General features: G+C 45.6%; 1 protein-coding gene across 3 annotated transcripts in view; it reads left to right on the top strand.

Moving 5' to 3' along the window:
• Positions 1–21,954, top strand: part of DLEC1 (DLEC1 cilia and flagella associated protein) — a 65,223-nt gene that overhangs the window by 6,653 nt on the left and 36,616 nt on the right. For all 3 annotated transcript variants that reach the window (XM_017508402.2, XM_017508401.2, XM_037731326.1), the window contains exons 3-7: positions 9,619–9,729; positions 12,042–12,241; positions 12,454–12,674; positions 13,763–13,841; positions 20,025–20,112. In XM_017508402.2, the coding sequence (XP_017363891.1) occupies positions 9,619–9,729; positions 12,042–12,241; positions 12,454–12,674; positions 13,763–13,841; positions 20,025–20,112 (699 nt within the window). The remainder of the gene's footprint in view (positions 1–9,618; positions 9,730–12,041; positions 12,242–12,453; positions 12,675–13,762; positions 13,842–20,024; positions 20,113–21,954) is intronic.

Raw genomic sequence — 21,954 nt, 5'->3', positions numbered from 1 at the left:
CCCGTATGCCGGCTCCTGATTCCCCAGCTGTTAATGTTTTACTGTATTTGCTTCATTGCCCACTCTCTAGGCTTTTTCTGCACATTTGGAGAGCAAGTTGCAGACATGGTAATATGAGTATTACCACAAAAGAATATTTCATTACCACAGAACACTTCAGTATGTGTATCTCCAAAACAGGGATGCTCTCCTACATAACCACCATGTAACCCCCGCAACCGGGAAATCAGTTTCTGTGCAGCACTGACCTCTGACCCACAGACACCTGTCAATCTCAATAGCAAAGAAAGACTCTCTAAAAGAAAATAACGGGCACTGTGGTGGGAATGCACATGCCATTGTAAACGGCGCATATTCAGGGAGGTAAAGGAAGACAAAGGCTTTTAAAGGAAAAAGAGAGGGTTACACAATGGTTTTGAGGTCATTGTTCTTGGCTGAAGAATCAGTAACAAGGGTAGTACCAGTCTGAGGTTAAACAGGCAGTTTCTGGGCAGATTTTGTTTTCTGCGTAAGGTTGCGATGACCATTGTGTGAGGCTGTGTGTGATTTTTGTGGCATAATATGGTTTGTCTGAGTTCCCACCCAAATCTCACCTTGAATTGTAGCTCCTGGAATCCCCATGTGTCATGGGAGGGACGTGGTGGGAGGTAATTGAATCATGGGGGTGGGTTTTTCCCTTGCTGTTCTCGTGATAGTGATAAGTCTCATGAGATCTGGTGGTTTTATAAAGGCCAGTTCCCCTGCACCCACTCTCTTACCTACTGTCATGTAAGACATGCCTTTCTCCTCCTTCGCCTTCTACCATGATTGTCAGGCCTCCCCCGCCACGTGGAACTATGAGTCCTCTTTTACTTTACAAATTATACAGTCTTGGGTATTTCTTCATAGCAGTATGAAAATGGACTAATGCAAGACGCCTTTTGTGATAATTCTTGTTATCAGGCATTCATGCATGGCCTTCCCCAGCACCATGTGTCAGGGTTTTTTTTTGTTTTTTTTTTTTTTAAACACAAGTGATTCCATTTTGATTTGGACAGCTTTTACATCCTATTCAAATTTTACTGACTGCCCCACTGTTGTTTTTTTTCCCTCTCGGGCTCAGGATCCTGTCCAGGAAGTCATGTCACATGCAATTGTCACGTCTCTTTTTTAGGTGCCTTCATCTGGAACAATCCCTTGATCTTTTCTTGTCTTTCATCTTCCTGACGGTTCTTGACAGGACTTATATTCTGTAGGATGGGGATGGTGCTGTCTGATGCTTCCTCATGACCAGACTCAGTCGTGTATTCTGGGCAATAACTTCACATAAAGTTATTTCTTGTTCATCTCACTGCAGCGCACCATGAGGCTCACATGGTGTTAACCTCCATCCCCTGAGTAGGCAGGTGTCTGCCAGGATTTTCTGCATTAAACTCTCCAAATCAAATTATAATGGATTAGCATTTTATAGAGAGTTATTCTCAGATTACACCAATATCTTGTTCCTCATCAAAGCTCCATCACCAAACCACCAGCATTCAATGAAAACTCTTTTCTTAATACCGAAGTTTAAAGTGTGATCCTTTAGAAATACAACTATGCCAAGTTAACTTTATGAATTATGCTATATCCACGCTATGGAATACTGCAAAGTTGTGAAAAAGAATGAATTATACCTGCGTTGTAGATATAAATGGTTGTCTGCTATTTATTAAGTTAGCAAAAAAGTCACAGAACAATGTTAGAATAATCCCATTTTTATAGTATATATGCATGAAAAAAACCTGAAAACTCTTATATCAGAATGTTAACAGTGTTCTTAGGGGGCATGTAACAACCTATAATGAAAATTGGGTTGTTTTCCCTATAGACTTGTCCATAGTCTGGATTTTACTGATATCAGCATCATGGTGTCATTTAACCTGTTCTTTTGATCCTTGTATTTCCTGTAAATCTGTAATTCATTCTAGAGTCTTTCTGAGGTTTAGGTTTAACGTGGGCCGGGTGGTAGGAAAAGGGCGCTTCCTAGGTGGGGTCATGTGTTCCCCTCAGGAGGTGCATGGTATGTGGTTGATATCTCTCTTTAATGATGCTGGAAGCCTTTTTATTTTATTATTAGAGGTTATAAGTTATAATGAAATGCTAATGGTGTTCATAATTCTACCATTCTTTAGTTCTTTGTCAGCTGAAATACTTCTATAGAGAGAAATTTTTCAGAAACTACTTTGATTACCTCAAGGTATGGGCGGCTTTAATTCTTTCCGTTTATTTGCCACTGTTTAAAATAATGAGTTGGTTCCCTTAACATCTCCCAGAGATGACTAATGAGGTTTGTTTGGTTGTTTTAGTATCATTGTGGACTCTTGGGTTTCATGACTGCAAATTATTTATTATCCTTTTGTTGCTCAAATTGTTCCATCTTTGGCCGAGAGCCTTTTCAAGTTGACTGCTGACTCCTTGGACAATCAGCTATCTTTGATAACTTCCTTGCTTTCTGAGCTGGTGGGATGTCCCAGGCTCATCTTGGGTATTTCTGGGCTCCTTTTATTCCCTCCACTACTCCCCCAAAGACTTTGACCTATTCTCCTGAATTCCTGAAGATTATCATTTTCCAGTGCAGCAGACAGAAAAGACAGTATATTTACAATACCTGTTATGTCTGTGTCCTAGAGGGAAGATCTAGAGAGAGGAAGAAGTGGAAGATACCATGCTTTAGAAAGGCATTTAAACTCATGAGGACCTGCTAGGGACCAGATGCTAATATGCTTTGCATAGGTTATCCCACTAAATCCTCCCAACAACCCTGTAAGGTAGGTTTTCTTTTTTTTCTTTTTTTGAGATGGCTCTGTCACCCAGGCTGGAGTGCAATGGCATGATCTCGGCTCACTGCAGCGTCCATCTCCTGTGTTCAAGCGATTCTCCTGCCTCAGCCTCCTGAGTAGCTGGGACTTCAGGTGCGCACCACCATGCCTGGCTAATTTTTTATATTTTTAGTAGAGATGGGGTTTCATTGTATTAGCCAGGATGGTTTCAATGTCCTGACCTCGTGATCCGCCCGCCTTGGCCTCCCAAAGTGCTGGGATTACAGGCATGAGTCACCATGCCCAGCCAGTTAGGTTTTCTTTCTATCTTATAAGGGTAGGAACTAAACTTAGATGATCAAATGACTTCCACAAAGCCCCGCAGCTTGGAAGGGCTGGAACTCGGGTTTGAAAGTGGGTGTGTCTGCTGTCAAAACCCATGGCTTTCTTCTATCGAGGAAGGATTATTGACCAGCCGCAGTGTCTCAGGAGTATTGATGACTTCTCTTGGAGTGTGGCTCCGAGCAGGGCAAGCCCTGTCCTTTGCCAGGTCTGCCAGACCTTTGAGGCTCAGGTCCCATTAAACAATAACACACAGGCACAGTCTGTGTGTCTCTGCCTGTTTCCCCTCCACCGCAGCAGTGCAGCTGCCAGGACCCCTCCCTCAGTGGTGGCCCGGATCATGTGGACTTTGGCAGAGATTATCGGTAGCAAGTTTCCAGAGTCTTTACTGGTTGGCTGATGCTCCCTGAGCCCTGGGAGTCAGCTGCTATCCCTTTTTTGTTGTTGTTGTTGTTGTTGGCTAGAGATTAGGGGAGATTAAATAATTAACTATTTGGGTTGTTTTGTTTTTTACTGAAAGTGAAATAAAAAACATTGAGAACCAGGAGACAAATGTCAGTTTAGAGGATTTTTCAGTGGCTTTCATCTTATTTTTACCCAAGAATGATATTAAGTCATAATCAGACATTATCTGCCCTGGTTTCCCAGGTCTCTGCTGGTAATATGTCTTTATTTTATATATATGTATATTTAAAATGGAGTCTCACTCTGTCACCCAGGCTGGAGTACAGTGGTGCAGTCTCAGCTCACTGCAACCTTTGCCTCCCCGGTTCATGAAATTCTCTTGCCTCAGCCTCCACATAGCTGAGACTACAGGTATGCATCGCCATGCCGGCTAATTTTTGTATTTTTAGCAGAGATGGGGTTTCACCTTGTTGGCCAGGATGGTCGCAATCTCTTGACCTTGTGATTCGCCCGCCTCTGCCTCCCAAAGTGCTGGGATTGCAGGCGGGAGCCACTGCATCTGGCCGTCTTTTTTTTATTTCAGAAGGGAAGAAGCAGACATCCTAATGCAGTTGCATGGGCACCGCTCTGGGGTCTGCTTCTCAGAGCAGGGTGAGGTAACTGTTTTCCTAACTTAGATAACTAGCCTGAGGACATTCCCCTAAGAGTTTCTTATTTGAGGCATAGAGGCAGCCTTTCTCTGTTTGCTAATACAAATGTGACAGTGACAAGCGTGTGTTACTTCTCCAGAGTGAGGGAGAAAGATGAGAAGGCTGCAGCACTCTTATGCTTTCATCCTCTTCTCTTGCTGGAAACTTGTCCACGATATCCATGACCTCGAAGAGCCGTGCCCAGGAGCCGCCTTGATAGCACAGGAAGCCCACCCTTCCCAGAGGGGAGAAGATGGTCACAAGGCCAGAGCAGGCTTTTCCAAGGCTCCCAGGGGTCCGTGCCCAGGCCTCACAGCTCCTGCAGACACAGCACCTAGCTGCCCATACCCTGGGGCAGGACTGTGGAAAGAATTGTATCAGAAGAGAGAGGATACATCTCCTTTTCACATGGCCTTTGTCCTTTGTATAGAAGTCTTTTGATACTTTAAATAGGCCATCACCAAAGTCCTTGGGAACTGGGCTAGATTGTGTCAACTTGGCATTGCTTACTCCCTGCTAAAGTCTCTGTTGCCAAGGAGAGACCAGGGAGTACATTTCCCAGAAGGCACCTCCCCCTTTGCTTCCAGGATAGGTCAGCTGATGAGGGGCCTTTGGTGAGTTTTGGAAAGGAAGGCCATTTTTTTTCAAGAAGCAGTAGTAGGCAGATGATTGGCTGTGAGTTTCAAAACAGCTTCTGAATACCTTTTTTTTTTAGAGACAATCTCGCTCTGTCACCCAGGCTGGAGGGCAGTGATGCAGTCTCAGCTCACTGCAACCCCCCACTACTCCTGGGCTCAAGTGATCCTCCCACCTCAGCCTCCCTAGTAGCTGGGACCGTGGGCACATACCATCACACCCAGCTAGTTTTTTGTATTTTTAATAGAGACAGGGTCTTGCCATATTGCCCAGGCTGTTTCCAGATAATGTCTTAAGAAAGTTAAGACTAGGCATGGTGGCTCACGCCTGTAACCCTAGCCCTCCGGGAGGCTGAGGTGGGCAGATCACCTGAGGTCAGGAGTTCAAGGCCAGCCTGGCTAAGATGGTGAAACTCCATCTCCACTAAAAATGCAGAAATTAGCAGGGAATGGTGGTGTGCACCTGTAGTCCCAGCTACTCGGGAGGCTGAGGCAGGAGAATTTCTTGAACCCAGGAGGTGGAGGTTGCAGTGGGCTGAGATCACACCACTGCACTGCAGCCTGGCAACAGAGTGACAGAATGAGATTCTGTTTTGGAAGGAAGGAGGGAAGGAGGGAAGGAGGGAGGGAGGGAAGGAAGAAAAGAAAAGAAAGAGGAAAGAAAGAAAGAAGGGAGGGAGGGAAGGAAAAGAAAAAGAAGAGGAGGAGGGGGAGGAGGAGAAGAAAGGAAAGAAAGAAAGCTCTGCTCCAGTGCTGCTGGCCGAAGTTGTTAGTGATGGTGTCTTAGTCCATTCGTGTTGCTGTGAAGGAATACCCGAGGCTGGATAATTTATAAATTGGATTTGGCTTATCATTCTGTAAACTGGAAGACTGGGCACCTGGTGAAAGCCTCAGTCTGCTTCCACTCATGGGGGAAGGCAAAGGGGAGGCACGCAGACATCACATGGCCAGAGAGCAAGGGGGGGGCGGGGGTGCCTGGTGAGCTAATATAGTGAGGGCTCACTCTCTGCCTCCCCCACCCAGGGCATTCATCTACACATGAGGGGTCCACTCCCATGACCCACTGGGCCCCACCTCCAACCTTAAGAACAAATTTCAGTGTAAGATTTGGGGGAACAAACTCCTAAACTATAGCAGATGCCTTCCTGACATTATTTCCCTCAGTCTGCAATCCTCTGTATTAAACCTTTAATATTTGATATACATAGATTGGTTTCTGTCTTCCTGATGGAACTCTCAATGAGCGTATGTGATGCAGGAAGGTGTATCTTCACTGTTAGGTTGGTCTCCTATAGGAGACCTCCAAAGGGAAAGACCATTCAAAGGTACCATGTCTCTCTCTCTCTCTTTTTTCTGGAGGGCATTGACTCCATCCTGGCTCACTGCAACCTCCACCTCCAGAGTAGCTGGAACCACAGATGAGCACCACCACATCCACTGATTTTTGTATTTTTTGTAGAGGTGGGGTTTCACTGTGTTGCCCAGGCTGGTCTTGAACTCCTGGGCTCAAGCGATCCACCCCACCCACCTTGGCCTCCCAATGTGCTGGGATTACAGGCGTGAGCCACCGCGCCTGGCCAGCACCCCGTCTTAAGATAATGTTGGCTAATTGAGCAAAGAGCAAAGTTTGAAAACTTCCAACAAGTCTTCTGTTCAGGTGGTGGCGGCGGCCGAGACTGATCGCTTGGCGGCAGTGGTGCAGAGGCCTCCTCCCTGGTCTGCCAGGGTCCCCTCCCAAACCCGCCTGTCCCCGCTGCCTGCTGCCACAGGGGGAGGGGGAGGCGGCTGCTGCCAGCGGGCAATCAGTTCCAGTGGCACTTCTCACAAGTCAGTGGAGCCATCGAGGAGGACGTGACCACAGATCTGCCGCAGGGGACAGGCTGGAAGAGGCTTTGCTGACCAGCAGCGAGTGACCAGGGAGCTACACAGCCTCGCTCTGCAGCGGATATCATGTCCACCGTTGAGTTTAATTCAGAGATCCTGCAGCAGGAGACGAGGTCTGCGGAGTTATTTTTCAGTGGGAACCTAAGAATAAAAGCCGCTCTTGTTCTAGGGGATAATACAATGTTTACAGTACCTTTCAAAATCATGAACCAGCGTTTGTCTATTAGAAAAGTCTAGAAATTGAGGAAAAAATAAAATTAGTTGGTTACAGCAGAACGCTGTTCATTTTCTACTCTCTACAAATGATAAAACTATACAGTTATGGAAAAGAAGTGAATGGGGTAAAAGAGCAGAAAGTTATAACGTGAATGATGAAGATGGATTACTTTGAGATCCATTTAGAATTATAGCACTATTGGCTGGGTGTGGTGGCTCACGCCTGTTATCCCAGCACTTTGGGAGGCGAGATGGGCGGATCACAAGGTCAGGAGATCAAGACCATCCTGGCTAACATGATGAAACCGTATGTCTACTAAAAATACAAAAAATTAGCCAGGCATGGTGGCACACGCCAGTAGTCCAGAAACAAAGAGGGAACTGAAACCAGAACCATAGCCTCTAACAGCATTTATTCCAAGAGGAGCCCCACAGCCCTGGCTGGCCTCAGATGCATCCGCCAGTAGCCAGAACCGCTGCCTCCTGAGAACAGCAAGTTGTGGGGCAGAGCTGCAGCCTCGGACCACATGAGCTGTGGAGCTGGGACCGGCCCTCAGAGGTGATGAGGCCTCTGTCCACTGGAGTCCAGAGGGAAGTTAATCCGAGAGCTTGCATTGGGGTGGCCAAAGCCTCCCTGAGATGTGTAAGCACAGCCTCCCATTACAAGGGTTTGAAGGGATCTGGAAATGCTCATGCTGAGGAGCTCTCCTGCCTCCTAGAGGGCAGCATGCAGGCGCCTGGAGGGACTGACTTTTTCTGGGCCTGGCTTCCACTGTTTCCACACTCACCTGCTAGCCTGCAGGTTTCACAGATGTTGACTGGAGACATGAGGTTCCCAGGTCCCTGGAGCATAGCAAGTAGCATGAGCCTCTTGCTGGCACAGGTTCCCCACGGGTAACACGAGGGGCCCAGGCAAATGCTGTGCAGGCAGTGGGGCTGATGCCGTGGCCGATGCTTGCTGAGGTTGGAGAACTCACTGCTTTTTCAGTGGACAGTCAACAAACCTGCATTTTGACCAGAGAAAACGTGATCTCATTCCGCCAGGCCACTTGCCATAAGCACAGCCCTGAGAAGTGGCCCAGGTAAAAAGAATGGCGTTCTTGGCAAACTCAGTGAGAACATGCGTGGTGGGTGGCTGCTCCCAGCACACCCAGGTCCCTGGATTTCCCCAGATTAAAGTCGGCTAAACATGAGCTCACAGGTAAAAATTACCAAGCGCATACGGGAAAAGCCACCATGAACAAGTCAGCAGAACTACAGCAGAACTGAACCTCTGAGAACCCAGCCTTTGACATCCTAAATTCAACTAAGAATGCTTGAGCTATTTTCAAACTAACGTAAGGAAACGGCCTGAACCAGAAGCCACAAACCCACTAAAAATGACCTGGCAGACTGAAGAGGAATCAAAGAGAGTGTCTGGAAATGGCAAGTGCAATTGATGAAGCTGTGGGCTTAGCAACAGGTCCATTTTGGCTAAGGAGATTTTGAATGAGTAGATGGAAAGGAAAACCAGAAGAAATGCATACTAGAGAGCCAAAGAGATAGAAAACGTGAAATACAAGAACTGTTGCAGGGTCCAGCCTTGCAGGGTCTAGTGGGTGTTCTTTTGTGTGCAGAGACAATAGATTGCAGAAAAGAAAGACACAAGACACAGAGATAAGAGAAGAATTCAGCTGGGCCCAGGGGACCACTACTATTAAGGCAGAGTCCAGTAGTGGTCCCGAGTGCCTGGACGCACTGATATTTATTGAATACAAGGCAGGGGGGCAGGGTCAGGAGAGAGAATCATCTGACATGATTAATAGGGTCAAGCAAATCACGTGCTTACAGTACAGGGGGCCCCTCCCTTTCAGGTAGCCGCTGCAGGGAGGGGAGGCACATACGTCAGCATCTTTCTATGTACTTACCAGAAAGATTCACGGCTTTTAGGATTCCTCTGTTCTTATCACAACTTTGAAGAACTTAAAAAGAGCTCCGGGTGAGAAGGCGGAACATGAAAGTGGACAGGGATGGTGACCATCGGAGCACAGCACCACAGAGAGGCATTGAAGCCCTGGATGTCTGCGGGCAGGTCTGGCTAATGTCAGGCCTTCCTCAAAAGCCGGGCAGAGCAGAGTGTTCTGTGGACTCCCCAGTGAGAGGGAAACTCCCTTTCCCGGCCTGCTAAGTAACAGGCGCCTTCCCAGGTGCTGGTGCTACTGCAAAGCTCTCACGCTGGCCTCCTGAGCACTTCTCACAATGTCCCTTCAGTTCCTAACTGTATTTCACCCGATTATGTCTACACTATAAGACAAAAATGTTTCTACACTATAATACTAAGGCAAAGATTAATAGTAGAGAATAATGGTTGCCTTGGATACAGAGAGGAGTGAAGAATTGGGACCACTTATTCAGTCTACCATATTTCTCATAATCCTGTCTTTTTATGGACTTCTCTGTGAGTAACAGTGTTTTAGCTCAAATAACACAACACAGCTTTGCCCCAGGGTTGGCCTCTTTTAAGTGGCTGATAGATGATTAGTTTCTTAAATCTCAACATTCCCACAGGATTCTGAGAAGCAATTTTCTTAGATAGTTTAGGCTTGGAGGATGAAAAAAGTTTGGGTGTGGGTTCTTCAAGGTCAGTCTGGTTGGAAACACCTTGTCCTCCCCTTCCCTTCTGTGCAGTGAAGACGGTCTTCAGATGGTGTGTAGACAGCGAATTGCTACAGAAACATGGCCTGATCTCTCCGGAAGATTACTACACCGATAGAGTGCCGTTTCACTCTGCACCTACAGGTAATGCTTCTGTGCTCCCAACCCCTCTGACAGCATTCCGGGAAAGTTATGCTGTAGCAGAGTCGCATTGGCCACCTCTGCTGCCATTTCCTTGTTCACGGGTTTTTTTCCCCTTTAATTTTGATGGTGACTGTTGGGAAAGTCAAATCTGAGCATGCCAATTTCTCACTAGTGCTTCCCAGTCTGTACAACTGAAGTCCAGGCTTCTCCATGTGGACTATGACGCCCACATCTGCTGCCCAACACCAAGAGTTATGAAAGTGTTTTGAGCAGTAGTTGAACCAAGAGAAGGAAAAACTGAAGACATAGATAAGCAAGGGAGCATGCTTACGGGTTGGAACATGGACCTATGGGCTTTCCCATGCAGAAAAAGAGCAGCTTCCCAACCTCTCAGAAGGGAGGGAAGGCTGAGTGGAGAGGCAGGGACGGTATGTACATGTATGTGACATTGGGCCAATTTCCTGTGATATGGGAGGCAAGATATTCTGAGAGTGAGTGGGGTGGGAGGCTGTGATGTAGGTTTAAGCAGAGAGTTAGACTTTTGAAAGAGTCCCTGTGTGACGGGGAGAAGTCCCTGTGTGGATCCTGGGCCAGATGTCAGGATTGCCTAGCATGCTGGGCTCAGAAGATGAGCTCTCACATAGCTCCAGTTGTGGGACTGTTTGATTCTCTGGGGCTTGGGGGCTGAGAAGGTATTTGGGGTGGGAGGATTGGGATCTAGAAAACTGAGGGGGCTCCTGGGAAGAGCTCCACTGATGGTCTCAGCTACATGGGAAAGTAAGGCAAAAGTTAGTTGGAAACTCACTATCTTATGCAGGTCGTTATGCAGGTCGATAAGAATGGGGCTAACATGTATTGAGGATTTATCAGGCATTGTGCTAAGAGATCTGTGGTGTCCATTTCATTGCATTCTTGCTAGCAGTGAATGCTCTCATTTAACCTTTAGGGGGATGATTTGTTTTTTTTTCTTTGAGACAGAGTTTTGCTCTTGTTGTCCAGGCTAGAATGCAATGGTGCCATCTTGGCTCACTGCAACCTCTGCCTCCCAGGTTCAAGAGATTCTCCTGCCTCATCCTCCTGAGTAGCTGGGATTACAGGTGCCTGTCACCATGCCTGGATAATTGTTTTTTTGTATTTTTAGTAGAGACAGGGTTTCACCCTGTTGACCAGGCTGCTTTAGAATCCCTGACCTCAAGTGATCCACCTGCCTCAGCCTCCCAAAGTGCTAGGATTACAGACGTGAGCCACCGCATCCAGCCAGCGGGTGGGCGATGATCTTGAGGGTGTAAAAAGCTTACACAAACTTTCATTCCTTTGGTGAGCTCTTCAGAAAGTGGGCTCATGTATGTGTACATGCATGTGTGTGTGACAGTGGTCTACCCATGTTCTTTGACCATGTTGGAAAACTGAAAATATTTTAGCACTCTAGTCCTAAATTTCGTTGTTGTTATTTGTTTGGTTTTGAGAACCGGGTCTTGCTTTGTTGCCCAGGCTGTAGTGTAGAAACAAAACCATAACTCACTACAGCCTTGATCTCCTGGGCTGAAGCAATTCTCCCTACTCAGCCCCCTGAGCAGCTGGGACCACAGGCATGCACTACCAAACCTAGCAAAAATTTTTTTAGACGGAGTCTCACTCTTGTTACCCAGGCTAGAGTGCAATGGCACGATCTCGGCTCACCGCAACCCCCGCCTCCTGGGTTCAGGCAATTCTCCTGCCTCAACCTCCTGAATAGCTGGGATTACAGGCACACGCCACCATGCCCAGCTAATGTTTTGTATTTTTGGTAGAGACGGGGTTTCACCATGTTGACCAGGATGGTCTCGATCTCTTGACCTCGTGATCCACCCGCCTCGGCCTCCCAAAGTGCTGGGATTACAGGCTTGAGCCACCATGCCCAGCCAAAATTTTTAATCTATTTTTTGTAGACACATGCTCTCACTCTCACTGTGTTGGCCAGGCTGATGTCAACTCCTGGGCTCAAGTGATGTTCCTACCTTGGCCTCCCAAAGTGCTCTGGTTACAGGTGTGAGCCACTGCGCCCGGCCATTTTGAATCCATAGAATAAGTTTCAGGATCATTCATATGTTGAAGAGCAACTACAGCTGGTGTTGTACATGTGAAAGTTTAGGAGAAAGATAAAGCTAACTGTGACTTTGGTGGTTTTATTTGGTCATCTTAGAAATGCCCACTTCCTTGAAACACTTAGAATGAAAAATGAGTAGTAAAAAAAAAAAAAAATTAAAAGACAAAAAAAATGTCCACTTCCTCACCTTGCTATAGTAATTCAATTTGTTTCCTTGATGCTGGAGGCATCTCTGTACCAGGATATTTAAAAATGACATTTAGCTGTGAGCAGCATTCCATCCCAAAGAAAGAGCTGAACAAGAAGCTTAAAGACTCATGCAGAAAAAAGCTTGCTAAGCTTGAAGATGAGTTAGACCACACTGTGGACAGCGTGACATGGAACTCAACTCCTAAGGCCAAACAAAGGACCAGAGAACCTCTCAAGGTCAGTTTGGAAGCCTGTGCACAGCAGTATTTGGGGGGACAGAGAGGCAGTGAAGGGGAAGGCATTCTGATGACACGAGAAGCTGTGATTAATCCATTGCAGAATAGAGTAGAGCTTGCGTTGGCCATCTATGGGTCATGCAGCTGGTCAGGAAGTCAACACGCACAGTCCCTTTGTCTGTCATTGACTCTGTGCTTTTGTGTGTTTCAAAGAAAACAAGTCCACCAAAGAATAAAAACTGGATGAGCCACTTACGTGTGCCGCAGAGAGAACTAGACCGACTTCTGCTTGCAAGAATGGAAAGTCGGAACCAGTTCCTAAAAAACCCCCGTTTTTTCCCTCCTAACACTCCACATGGAGGCAAGTCTCTTGTTTTTCCTCCAGAGAAGCCAACACGGATAGGAGAATTCCAGAGAACAGAACCAGAACAGAGGTATGTCTTTCCCTGACTTGAACTCTCAGAAAATCTGACCCTTTAGAGTAAACCTAGATGGTCCTCCATTGGTCTGGCTGTAGAGGCCCCTAGACTTGTGGGGCAGGGTAGCAGTATCAGAACAGAGCAGGGCGGCAGGGTCACCCACAGGTGGGCCTTTGGACCTTCCCCAGAGTCCTGGGTTTATGCTTTTCTGACCTGCCAGGGTCTTGAGAAATAGGGGTTGATGTTGGCCCTTTACTCACATTGGAACAATCTGAGTCAAGTGGAAACAATCCCATTAGAGGCATAGGTCTTGAATAATAACAGTGTTTGAAATTTGATTAATTATAAATAATTACTGTAAACTGATTTTTTAAAGAGTGCCTTTGCCTATACATCAGTAATAGTCTTTATGAAAGTAGAGTTGCTTCATAGGTTCATAATTTTAATAAGCCAAAAACTATTAAATTTCTTTATTAGACAACTAATATCTTTTTATTAAGAAAAATTAGATACAAAAATTAGCTGAGTGTGGTGGTGTGCACCTGTGATCCCAGCTACATGGGAGGCAGAAGTAGGAGGATCACCTGAGCACAGGGATGTCGACGCTGCAGTGAGCCAAGATTGTGCCACTGCACTCCAGCCTGGGTGACAGAGTGAGATCCTGTCCCAAAAAAAGAAGGAAGGGAAAGGAAGGGGAAGGAAGGGGAGTGGAAGAGAGGGGAGGGGAGGGGAGGAGAGGGGAGGGGAAGAAAGAAAGAAAGAAAGAGAAAGAAAGAGAGAGAGATTAGAAAAGACTAATATTTGAGATACCTATATTAAAAACCCAGTTACCTATTGGTGTTTAAACATGTAGAGTTTTTCATATGCATATTGAAAATGAAATATGTACCTACTTATGTCTTCACAAAGATTAGATCGTACTGTAAAATGATTTGATAACCTGCATTAACAACAAGAACCAAAAAGAAGACCCCAACAAATGACATATCATGCATATCTTTGATGGCCTTTGTGTATTTATTTTCATATTAATCAGTCACTGCCTACTATTTCATTGTATGGTTGAAACTAACAGCCTCTCTCCCCCTCTTTTCATCCCACAGTTGTGCTGATACTCCAGTGTTTCTAGCTAAGCCACCAATTGGCTTTTTCACAGATTATGAAATTGGACCAGTTTATGAGGTAGTCATCTTGTTTCTGTACAGCTCCCACCCATCTGCTTCTTTTATTTTTTATTTTTTTTGAGAGGGAGTTTCACTCTTGTTGCCCAAGCCGAAGTGCAATGGTGCGATCTCGGCTCACTGCAACCTCCACCTCCCAGGTTTAAGCGATTCTCCTGCCTCAGCCTCCCAAGTAGCTAGGATTACAGGCATGCATCATCACGCCCAGCTAATTTTCTATTTTTAATAGAGACAGGCTTTCATTATGTTGGCCAGAATGGTCTCGAACTCCCGACTTCGGGTGATTCACCCACCTCAGCCTCCCAAAGTGCTGGGATTACAGGCAGAAGCCACGGTGCCTGGTGACTTCCTTATTTTTAAAAAGTCTGTGTTACGGAAATTTTCATCTCTACACAAAACTAGGGGAAAGACTATAACAACCTCTCATGTGCCCAATATGCAGCTTCGACAGTCATCTACATTCTGCCAGTATGGTTTTAACTATCACTCCTACAACCTCTTCATGTGCACGTCAACGTTCACGTGTATGTGCTGGAGTCACATAAGGAAAAGCCCAGATAGCACAATACATCAGTTAGTATCTCTGACAGGTAAGGGTTTTAAAAAGTGACCGCAGTGCCACTGTCACACCCAGCCATGTTAACAACGATTCCTTAATATCGATTAATAGCCATCTATGTCGGATCTTCATTTTTTTTTTAAGTCCATTTATATTTTGTTTGTTTGCATCAGAATCTAAACACTGCATTTGGTTGAAGTATCTCCTAATTCTCTTTTAGTTGATAATAATTCCTCCCCCACCTCCTGCTTTTTAAAAATGCCATTTATTTATTGAAGAAACTGCAATTTCTTACATCCTGGATTTGGCTAATTGCATTATTGTGGTGACATTAAACATGTTCTTTTATCTTCCATATTTTCCACAAACTAGTCATTAGAGATTTGATGAGATTCAAGTTCCATTTTTCCTAACTTTTTGACAGGAATACTTTTTTGGTGGCACTGTGCATTTCTTGTTGCATTCCATCAGGAGGAAGCATGGGATCGAGGTTCCCATTATCAGTTATGAATGGTGTCAGGTGTTGTAAGTCTGATTCATTCTCTATGAAGTTCTGATCAAACTTTCACTTAATAGTTAACAGCCTAGATGACTGTCAGATGACTATTGTTCAGATCCATTTTTTCCTCAATTAGGGTTTACAAAACGGTAATTTCTAATTCTGTTATTCCTTCTACATTTATTAGCTGTGATTTTCTATTTAAAAAACAGAAACAAAACTTTCCTTCTAACTTGGATTCCTATCTCCTCCTCTTTCTTGTACTCTCCTAACATCTATAGGTAACTATTCTATTAGTTTCTTTGTGAACCATAAGCAAATGTGTATATATATTTGAACCCCCTCTCCCTCTTACTGTCCTCTACATCTTGACAGTATATCCAGTAATTCCTTCAAAAGCAGAGACTTCCCTCACTCCTTCTTCCCAGCTTTTTTCTTTTAAAAGCCTCCCACCATTTTGGGGAATCAGGTCAAGACCAAGCTTAGCAGTCACCAACTCTGCTCACCAGGTGCAAAGACAACTAGGCCTCCTGATAAGAATCCCTTCACACACACATGGATTGCATTTTATAGTTTAAAGAGCACTTACACATCCATAATTATTTCTAACCACTAAGGGCAAAAAGCAGAGCAATACGATAAATCTACATGCTGAACATTAGAGGAAGTATTTTGCTTACTCCTTGGACTTAACAGTAATGTGTTGTCTTTTGTACATCTGGGTCTGGGACTTCTGTATGTGGCCATCAAGTTTCAAGGACAGTTGGAGAAGCTGGCAAACGTGCAGAGGAAGGGGGTTAAATCATGTCAGTGAGGGAGTAGAACAGGGAAAAGGGAGAGCTGCTCAAGGACATATGAAGATACTCCTCTGCAGGGCCTGAAGATGCCTGCCATGGAAGTCTGTACTCAGACTCTGGAGATTCTGAGGCTGTAGATGAGGCAGACATAGACTGCCAGGGAGCAGCCTTTCCTCCGGTCTTTGCTTACTTTTCTAATTCTCATTCCTTTGATGTTCATAACATTTATTTACCCAGCTAAACTATAAAGTGTAAGGATAAAAACGTTTCACATTTTCAGTCTTTAAAAATTTATGTCTCTATCGGGCACGGTGGCTCACGCCTGTAGTCCCAGGACCTCGGGAGGCTGAGGCGGGTGGATCACCTGAGGTCAGGAGTTCAAGACTAGTCTGACCAATGTAGTGAAACCCTGTNTCAAAAAAAAAAAAAAAATTATGTCTCATGCACCCTTTCTCAGGAACCTCCCAGGGAACATGCTCCTGTAATAGAAATAAGGAAACCAAAGAAGAGGAAGGCGTGGAATGTGGTACCAAGAGATGCAACAGAGGAGAGAGGCGGAGGAAAGCTCCAGGCTCACGGCTCTTAAGAGATTTTGCAGTTAATACAGCTGCAAAGCAAATTTTCCCAAAGCTTAGCAACTTAATCATTTTATCTTGCTTACAGATTCTTTGGGTGAGACATTTAGACAGAGCACAGTGAGAATGGCTTGTTCCACAGTGTTTGAGGCCATCGCTGGAAAGTCAGTGCCTAGGAGTGACATAAAAGTTGGGGTTAGTGCTGTTGTAGATAGATAGCTGAGGCTGTGTACCAGAATGTCCGTATCACATAGCTTATCTCTGTGAGCTGGGCTTCCTTACGGTATGGCAATCTCAGGTTCATCAGACTTCTATATGACAATGCAAGTGAGCATCTGTACTCTTTTCTTTTGAGATGGAGTCTTGCTCTGTCACCCAGGCTGGAGTGCAGTCGCAGGATCTTGGCTCACTGCAACCTCTGCCTCCTGGGTTCAAGCGATTCTCCCACTTCAGCCTTCCGAGTAGCTAGAATTACAGGTGCACATCACCACACCTGGCTAATTTTTTATATTTTTGATAGAGGTAGGGTTTGCCACATTGGCCAGGCTGGTCTTGAACTCCTGACCTCAGGTGATTTGCCCACCTCAGCCTCCCAAAGTGCTGGGATTACAGGCGTGAGCCACTGCACCTGGTCAAGTATCTGCACTTCTTAGTGAGTACCCTAGCAAGCAAGGAGGAGATTACATCACATTTTATGACCCAGTCTGGAAGTTGCACAGCACTACCTCCTCTGCATGTTGTAGATTACAAACAAGTCACTAAGGTTGGTCCAGATTCAAGGGAAGGTATGTAGACTTCATCTCTTTTTTTTTTTTTTTAAACCCTCCCCCCTTTTTCTTGAAATAGGATCTGGCTCTGTCACCCAGGCTGGAGTGCAGTGGTATGATCTTGGTTCACTGCAACCTCCACTTCCGAGGCTCAAGCAACTCCTCCCAACTCAGCCTCCTGAGAAGCTGGGGCTACAGGGACATGCCACCACACCTGGTGAATTTTTGCCTTTTTTGTAGAGACAGGTTTTTGTATGTTGCCCAGGCTCGTCTCAAACTCCTGAACTCAAGTAATCTACCCGCCTTGGCCTCCTAAAGTGCTAGGATTACAGGCGTGAGCCAGTGTCTGGCCTAGACTTCATCTCTTAATGAGAACAGTGTCAAAGAACTTATGGATGTGTCTTAAAACTGCTACAGGAGTTATCCTTTATGATAGCAGTAGGTGTAGTGGGCAACTAGCTCAGATTACAAGAGGCCAGAAGACTCTAGGAGAGGTATGGAGATGACATTGACAAGAGTCCCTGATACATCTGGACATACTGGGAAGAGATTGGTAGGGTAGTGGAGAAGGATTGAATTATTGATTAAGTATGAAGCAGACAAAATAATTAGTTGATTATTAACTCCAGGAAAACCAAAAATTGTACAAGGCAAGGAAAGGACTCATAGTTTTTTCATGCTCAGCTGTGAATAGCATTTACTTTTTTTTTTTTTGAGACGGAGTTTCACTCATGTTACCCAGGCTGGAGTGCAATGGCGCGATCTCGGCTCACCGCAACCTCCGCCTCCTGGGTTCAGGCAATTCTCCTGCCTCAGCCTCCTGAGTAGCTGGGATTACAGGCACGCACCACCATGCCCAGCTAATTTTTTGTATTTTTAGTAGAGACAGGGTTTCACCATGTTGACCAGGATGGTCTCGATCTCTTGACCTCGTGATCCACCCGCCTCGGCCTCCCAAAGTGCTGGGATTACAGGCTTGAGCCACCGCGCCCGGCCTAGCATTTATTTTAGTAACTTGAATATAACATGAATCACTAATCTAACCAGTAGTATGATATAACTATATTGGAAAGATGGGGATAGGAAGGGCATGTCATATGGTGAGTTGGATATAGGAGAGGGAAGAGAGAATATCCATATCCTCCATCCGTAATTAATACTTAAAACTGAAAAAAGTAGTATGCTATTTGGAAACATGGAAATAAATACCAAAATAATCAGCTAAAGGAGGAAAAAGTGTTTATCTTTGGGAAATGGCAGGGTGGGGCAGGGGAAGATGGCAGTATTTCTATTTTGAAAACCTTGTCAAACTCTGTGGCTGTCCAACTTAGATGAAAATGACTTAAAAAAATTTTTTTCCACAGAAAGAAGCACCAGGCCCAGATCATTTTACAGGTGCAGACTACCAAACATTTAAGCTATTCCCTGTTTTATGAAACTGTTTCAGAGACTAGAAAAAGAGGGAATGTGCCATCATTATTAGGTAATAAGCCTAATTACCTTGACACCAAATGGAAACATATGCCAGTCTTGGAGCACCACACACATACACACACACACACACACACGCACACACGCACACGCACACGCACACGTACGCACACACACACTGCAAACCCAGGAATGCAAGGAATGTCTTCACAGCAGGCCTGTAGTTGGCAGATGGCTCTCGTGAGCCTATTATTTTTTTCCTCCAAAGCTTCCAGTACTGTTTAGGAAAGCCAGCCCATGCCACAATCCTTATAATGATCACTGTCCCAAACCTTGCAGCCACCACAGCTACCATGTTCCACTCCCTGGCCTTCCATCTGCACCTCATTTCAGCTGACTGCTAGTGAAAGCCTTGGTCATTGTGATGACGCCGTCCATGGTGCTCACACCCGAGTTCCCACCAGCTGGTTCACAGATGGATTTGTGTAATATGTCGTGTTGGCCAAAAATGGATGTAAATGCCACTTTAGGAATACAAACCTATAAATACAAATATGAAGACATGCTTCATATTTATTTTTATCTGGTGGGGAGCTGGCAGAGGATTTGAACTTCATCTGTAATGTTTTCTTTCTTAAGTTGGGTGATGGAAACATGGCTTCTGTCATGTTATAATTTATACATTTTTTTCCTCGTATAACGTTTCACAAAATATTAACAAAAGCTGTGTATCTGTATTGTTGTGCCACGCACTGTGCTGGGTGCTGTTAGGTCTAGGCCTTGCCCTGGGGGGGTCTTCCAGTCTGGGGTGGGAGAAGAGAAGGGGGGGCTTAAAAGTGGGTGAGTGGGTTGCATAAGTGGCCTGATTACATCCTGACATAGAGGTGCCATAACACGCTTTGACTGTGACCGTGGGAAGGATAGTTCAAAGAGTTATGTAGTGAGGAACACACTAAGAGGTGAGGTGAACAAAACTTTGGAACAAGATACCCTAGGCTCACACCGCACCGGCGCCTCTTTGAACTCCAGTTTCTTCGTCTGTGAGGCAGAAACAGCTCCCACCTTTCCTGGTTGTTGCGAGGTTGAGGAGACACAGAGCAGATGCTCATAAACAGTAGTTGCTATTTTAAACAATAGGTCAGATCTGTTCCTGCCTTCATTTTTGCCTTGCATTTTATCTGTAAATTTTTTAATTAATTTTTTTTTTGTAGAGACAGTCTCTTCATGTTGTCCAGGCAGGTGTCAAACTTCTGACCTCAAGTGATCCGCGTACCCCAGCCTCCCAAAGTGCTGGGATTACAGGCGTGAGCCACTGCACCTGGCCTGTATTTTATTTTTTACTATGGGAGCTTCCCAAAACAAACAGAAGTCCACAGGATGGCATAAGGAGTCACCATGTACGCTTCAGCCAACTTCGAAGGTTCCCAACATGTGGCCAAGTCTATTTCATTTCTGCCTCTACCCCCTTTGCATATTATGTAGAGTAAATCCTAGACATTGTGTCATTTCATCCATAAGTGTTGCTGTCTAAAAGAGATCACCTTACCTTTCAACAGATGGTAATCGCACTGCAGAACACCACCACAACCAGCCGCTACCTGCGAGTCCTCCCGCCTTCCACTCCATACTTTGCTCTAGGACTGGGTAAGTTCAGTAGTACTAATAGTAGTAGTGGTAGTAATAGTAGTGGCGGTAGTAGTAGTAGTGGTAATAGTAGTAGTAGTGGTAGTAGTGCTGGTAGTAGTAGTATTAATGGTGGTAGTGGTAGTAGTGGTGGTGGTAGTAGTGGTAGTGGTGATAGTAGTGGTAGTAATGGTAGTAGTAGTGCTAGTAGTAGTGATGTAGTGGTGATGGTGGTGGTAGTAGTGGTAGTAATGGTAGTAGTGGTGGTGGTGATAGTAGTGGTAGTAGCAGTAGTGGCAGTAGTAGTGGTGTAGTAATGGTAGTAGTAGTTGTGGTGGTGGTAGTAATGGTGGTAGTAGTAGTAATGGTAGTAATGGTGGTAGTAGTAGTAATGGTGGTAGTGGTGGTGGTGGTGGTAGTGGTAGTAGCAGTAGTGACAGTAGTAGTGGTGTAGTAATGGTAGTGGTGGTGGTGGTAGTAGTGGTGGTGGTGGTAGCAGTAGCAGTAGTGGCAGTAGTAGTGGTGTAGTAATGGTAGTAGTAGTGGTGGTGGTAGTAATGGTGGTAGTAGTAGTAATGGTAGTAATGGTGGTAGTAGTAGTAATGGTAGTAGTAATGATGGTTGTAGTAGTAGTAATGGTAGTAGCAATGGTGGTAGTAATGGTAGTCGTAGTGGTGGTGGTGGTGGTAGTAATGGTGGCAGTAGTAGTAGTGGTGGTAGTAGCGGTAGTGGTGGTAGCAGTAGTGGCAGTAGTAGTGGTGTAGTAATGGTAATAGTAGTGATGGTGGTGGTAGTCATGGTACTAGTAGTGGTGGTAGTGGTGGCAGTAGTGGCGGTAGTAGTGGTGGTAGTGGTAGTGGCAGTAGTAGTGGTAGTAGTGGTCGTGGCAGTAGTAGTGGTGGTAGTAGTGGTAGTAGTGGTAGTGGTAGTAGCGGTAGTGGCAGTAATAGTGGTGTAGTAATGGTAGTAGAAGTGGTGGTGGTGGTGGTAATGGTGGCAGTAGTAGTAATGGTAGTAGTAATGGTGGTAATAGTAGTAGTAATGGTGGTAGTAGTGGTGGTAATGGTAGTAGTAGTGGTGGTGGTGGTGGTAGTAATGGTGGTAGTAGTAGTAATGGTGGTAGTAATGGTGGTAATGGTGTTAGTAGTGGTGGTAATGGTAGTAGTGGTGGTGGTGGTGGTGGTGGTGGTAGTGGTAGTAGCAATAGAGACAGTAGTGGTGTAGCAATGGTAGTAGTGGTGGTGGTGGTAGTAGTAGTGGTGGTGGTGGTAGCAGTAGCAGTAGTGGCAGTAGTAGTGGTGTAGTAATGGTAGTGGTAGTGGTGGTAGTAATGGTGGTAATAGTAGTAATGGTAGTAATGGTGGTAGTAGCAGTAATGGTAGTAGTAATGATGGTAGTAGTAGTAGTAATGGTAGTAGCAATGGTGGTAGTAATGGTAGTAGTAGTGGCGGTGGTGGTGGTAGTGGTAGTAGCAGTAGTGGCAGTAGTAGTGGTATAGTAATGGTAGTAGTAGTGATGGTGGTGGTAGTCATGGTAGTAGTGGTGGTAGTGGTGGTAGTAGTGGTGATAGTAGTGGTAGTAGTGGTGGTGGTAGTAGTGGTAGTGGCAGTAGTAGTGGTATAGTAATGGTAGTAGTAGTAGTAGCAGTAGCAGTACTGTGAATTGCCTCAGAGTCACTTGATGAGCTTACTGCCTGTTGCTGACCCCCACCCTGAGTCCTGAGCCCAGGCCTGGACCCCCACAGCAGTCCCGGGGCCCCCAGCTCCCCCAGCAGTCCCGGGGCCCCCCGCTCCCCCAGCAGTGCGTACTCAGAGCCTTGACAGCTCTTTTCTCCTGACTGCCTCTGCCCAGGCCCAGACCCCC

This window comes from Cebus imitator, unplaced genomic scaffold, assembly GCF_001604975.1.
Source record: "Cebus imitator isolate Cc_AM_T3 unplaced genomic scaffold, Cebus_imitator-1.0 Scaffold391, whole genome shotgun sequence".
Taxonomy (NCBI): Eukaryota; Metazoa; Chordata; class Mammalia; order Primates; family Cebidae; genus Cebus; species Cebus imitator.
The sequence above is the reverse complement of the archived record's forward strand: the minus strand, read 5'-3'. Positions and strand labels throughout refer to the sequence as shown.